This window comes from Belonocnema kinseyi, chromosome 2, assembly GCF_010883055.1.
Source record: "Belonocnema kinseyi isolate 2016_QV_RU_SX_M_011 chromosome 2, B_treatae_v1, whole genome shotgun sequence".
Classification (NCBI taxonomy): Eukaryota; Metazoa; Arthropoda; class Insecta; order Hymenoptera; family Cynipidae; genus Belonocnema; species Belonocnema kinseyi.
This window is the reverse complement of record NC_046658.1, coordinates 72,895,138-72,898,946: the sequence shown is the minus strand read 5'-3', so window position 1 is coordinate 72,898,946 and position 3,809 is coordinate 72,895,138. Positions and strand designations below refer to the sequence as shown.

At 31.3% G+C, this 3,809-nt stretch overlaps 1 protein-coding gene across 2 annotated transcripts in view; it reads right to left on the bottom strand.

The window, feature by feature from the left end:
* Positions 1–1,172: 1,172 nt before the first annotated feature.
* Positions 1,173–3,809, bottom strand: part of LOC117167674 (polycomb group protein Psc-like) — a 22,563-nt gene continuing 19,926 nt past the window's right edge. Inside the window, exon 5 of one of the 2 annotated variants that reach the window (XM_033352786.1) lies at positions 1,173–2,430. In XM_033352786.1, the coding sequence (XP_033208677.1) occupies positions 2,342–2,430 (89 nt within the window). In that variant the 3' untranslated portion in view covers positions 1,173–2,341. The remainder of the gene's footprint in view (positions 2,431–3,809) is intronic. The other variant, XM_033352785.1, reaches the window with a different exon arrangement.

The window sequence follows — 3,809 nt, the reverse complement described above, 5'->3', positions numbered from 1 at the left end:
AGCACTGTACATCCCAAAATACGCATCGGATCAAAAAAGTTTAAGGGACATTTCGTTTTTTTTTCGTTTAAAACTGAACAATTTTGTCATTAGAATTTTAAAATAAATTATTTTATACCGGAAACCTTTGATGTTAAATTATTTGAATTTAAATCTTTCAAATTAATAATCGTACAATTTTGAGTTATACTTTTCAATATGCAACAATTTCAATTACAAGGTAAGAATTAAAAAAACGGAATAATTTTAATTACAATTTACAAAATAAAAAATATGGAATTCGTAAATTTCAGAGATTCTTAGTTTAGTCCAGATATCCAGCCATTTCGAGAGCGTATTGCACTCGGTGGGTGCTATCATAGAGTGCATCTACGACTGGGAGGTTTTGACGCCAAGGAGGATTTTGTGCATTCAATGGATAGAGTCGAATGTCTGCCTTCAGACTCGATTGTCAAAAAAACGGCTGAATTCGGGAGGTGATTTTCTGCAGTTTTCCTCTCTCCTGGCCAAATGTCCAGGCAAATACGAGTACCTTAGCATAGACAAATTTTCACAGGTCCATAACCAGCAAATTGCCTCAATTTCAAATCTTTTAACTTTAAACACTTCATTTAACATTTTCCCTCGAATTATCCATTTAGAATGAAAAGTCAAATAGATATTGCTCAATGTGAAAACCGATTTGTTTTTCACTTGAATTCGAAGTTAATTGTGAACACATTTCAATTTTTAATTCTTTCAGTCGCCCGGTCAAATTTTATTCAATTTCAAACGCACTAGTTTAATTTAAAAAAAGCTTTCATTGATTTACTTAAGCTCCCAAAATTAAAATTTTTTTAAGTAAACTATTTTAACAATTTTAGAATTATACATTGTAAACTGAGTGATTTCATAATTTCAACCAAAAATGTTACTAACTGAACTTTTGGAACTCAAAGAATGTAAAATCGTGTACTCATTTAAAAATACATTGTTAAATGTTTATCGAGTTAGTGAGATCGAAACGACTGGAAAGGCTTTCCTGCAAAAAATGGAGATACTGTTTTTTCAAGTCTAAACAAAATTCTGGTAATTTTTTTGTTTTTTTACGTTCAGCAGCCACCCTGTTTTCAGTAAAATGTTTAGTCTAATATCTAAGATAGAATATCAATAAGAAAAAACAAACAAAATACATGTATTAGTTAAAATTTATTGATGAATAATAATCATGTAGTACAGAGTTGATAAGATTCGCGAGTATTACCAACCATAAATATGGCGGTAGAAAATAATAATAAAGGCCGTATCAAATGATGCATTGTAACACTGAATTTAGAAATAAGTTTGTAGAGTTTCAGTTTACTTAACATTTTGATGATTTTGCTTATTTAGAAGAAAAGTCACTTGAAATATATAAATACAAGGAAGTAGAAACTTATGACAGTTTATGACAATTTGGCGTAATCTAATTATATATTATAAACCCTAAGCATATAAATAGACAACAATATATCAACGAGAAAGAAAGTCTATAAGTCTAAATAATAACCACGACCAGTCTATTTAAGAAAATGCACTCGGCTGCATTGTAAAACAGTATATTACAAAGAAAAATGAACGTATAACGGACCTCGCGTAAAACACTCAAAAATCAATAGATTGCACTTAAATGGTAATATTGGGAACAGCCACCCGCTGGTATGTATGGGAGATGCGCGTGATACAGATTCCCGTGCAATCGATGCCCAGCGGTGGAAGCTATGGGAAGATATAGTTTTAAATATGTTTACCAATTACATTTATTTTGATATTGAGATTCCGAAGTCTGTTCGTATCATACCTACAGTGCACTCCTTTTCGTAGACCCGATTCATCTAGAATTCTTATTAATTATGAACAGATTCGATGTCAGTAAAACAACTATGTAAAATAACAACTAATAACTAATATAAATTAATCAAGGTATGTATAGAATATAGAAACTATTAATTAGTTCTAAACAAATAAAGGTTAACACAAATATAACTTTATTTCACTATAAATTTGAAACTAATGTGTCAAGAAATTAGTAATAGATAACGTTTTAAATTAAAATAAATTATCTACTGTTAAATACACGAAAATGGAATGTCGAGAGATAAAATTGACTAAAACTCTGTCCGGAAAAACTAATTACAGAGAAGACAGTGATACAGGATAAATGTTCTGCAGTACAGTTCTCAGTTCGTTGGAAGTAGTTGGAGTAGGTCAAAGCTTTGGGCTCATCCGCTGTGACGAGACGAAAGGGAGGTGAGGAGGCACCTGCCTTCAGGCGACACGCGCAAGGGAGCGAGAAATCAGGAGAGCGAGAAAAAAATCAAATTTAGAGAACATTCCAATCACGAGCCATAATACAGGTAGAGGGTCGATAAACCGATTCTCTTTCATGACAACAGAGACTATCCCCTTGCCCTAAACAAAACATTGTAAATTAAATTTACAGTGTTTACACAAATGTACAACAAAATGTTTCAAAAATTAATTTTTTCTACATCTAAATACCAAACAAACACGAAGAATCGGGTAAACGAAATCGGAATATAGAGTACAATATAGAGCCAATATACATAATTGTAACAGTTTAGAATCAGAGTTTACAAGGATTATGCTTATCAACAAAATAATTATATTTGTACCTCATTTAAAAAATCTAAATTTTCATGAAAACTTGTTAAATTTATAACAATTGGTTCCTATCAGATTTATCAACGCTAAATTTTTGGTCAATCAGGTGTTTAGGACCTCGGAGTGAAATTTAATCTTTTTTATATTGAATATCCATTCTTCTGATTTTCTATAATAATCACATATATATGAAGTAGCATATTACATGATCAGTCTGTGATCGTTGACTGTAACTCGTAACGGCAGTTTTCCCTCTTTTTATGGAACCGCAAGTGGATATAGCTAGCGAGCTCACAGACGCTCAGTATCATAGCACACGTACAAGAATACCACATTCGGTAAATGAATTTGCGGACTGTTCGCAGACAAGCCAGGAGCGGATTAAGGAAGGGAGAGACTAACTTTCGAGTTCCTAAATTCAATTTAATACTGGAAAGGAATTTCAAAATAATTCTCTTCCCAAAAACTTATTCCAATTTGTAGATGCGTGAAGATTTAAGTCTACTATGATTTATACTTACAATAATTAATGTGTTTTTTTTAATGTTACGGTACAAAAATAATTTATCGGTCCCTAGTTTATAAACGCTTACGTATATCAAGGATATCCGAATAAGTAGTAAAACTATTGGGTAATTCCCTGCGAAAAAGAGGTGTTTCTTAAATTCTTCTTCAGATTATTCCCCGATAATAAAATATGTATTTCATGAACATTTTCTGAAAAACGTAGTGATAGTTTTTCAATCTCTCACATACCGCCAAATTAAAAAATGCTATAGTAAGCTTTACAATGAAAGGGTATCTTATGAAATTTGAGAAAGAAGAATATTTCAAGTATATTAAAAATATTTTCAAATTTGAACTGATTCATACAGTTACTTTAATGGAAGTTGATGACTACACTGCTAAGCAAATTAAATAAAGTGTATCTGAAGTTCGGATAAGCAATCTGTCAAATTTTTAAAATGATATTCAAATAGTCTTAATTTTCGTAGTTTTTATGAACATCTATTTGTATATCCTATTGCAAAATGCGCATTCAATAAACCATGATCATAGATGATGTATTCGAACTGCAGATACGCTTTATTTCATTTGCGGGTCAGAACAATAAATTAAAATTTCGGAAATACACCAAACTCTCGCTTTCAGTCACCCCATTCTCA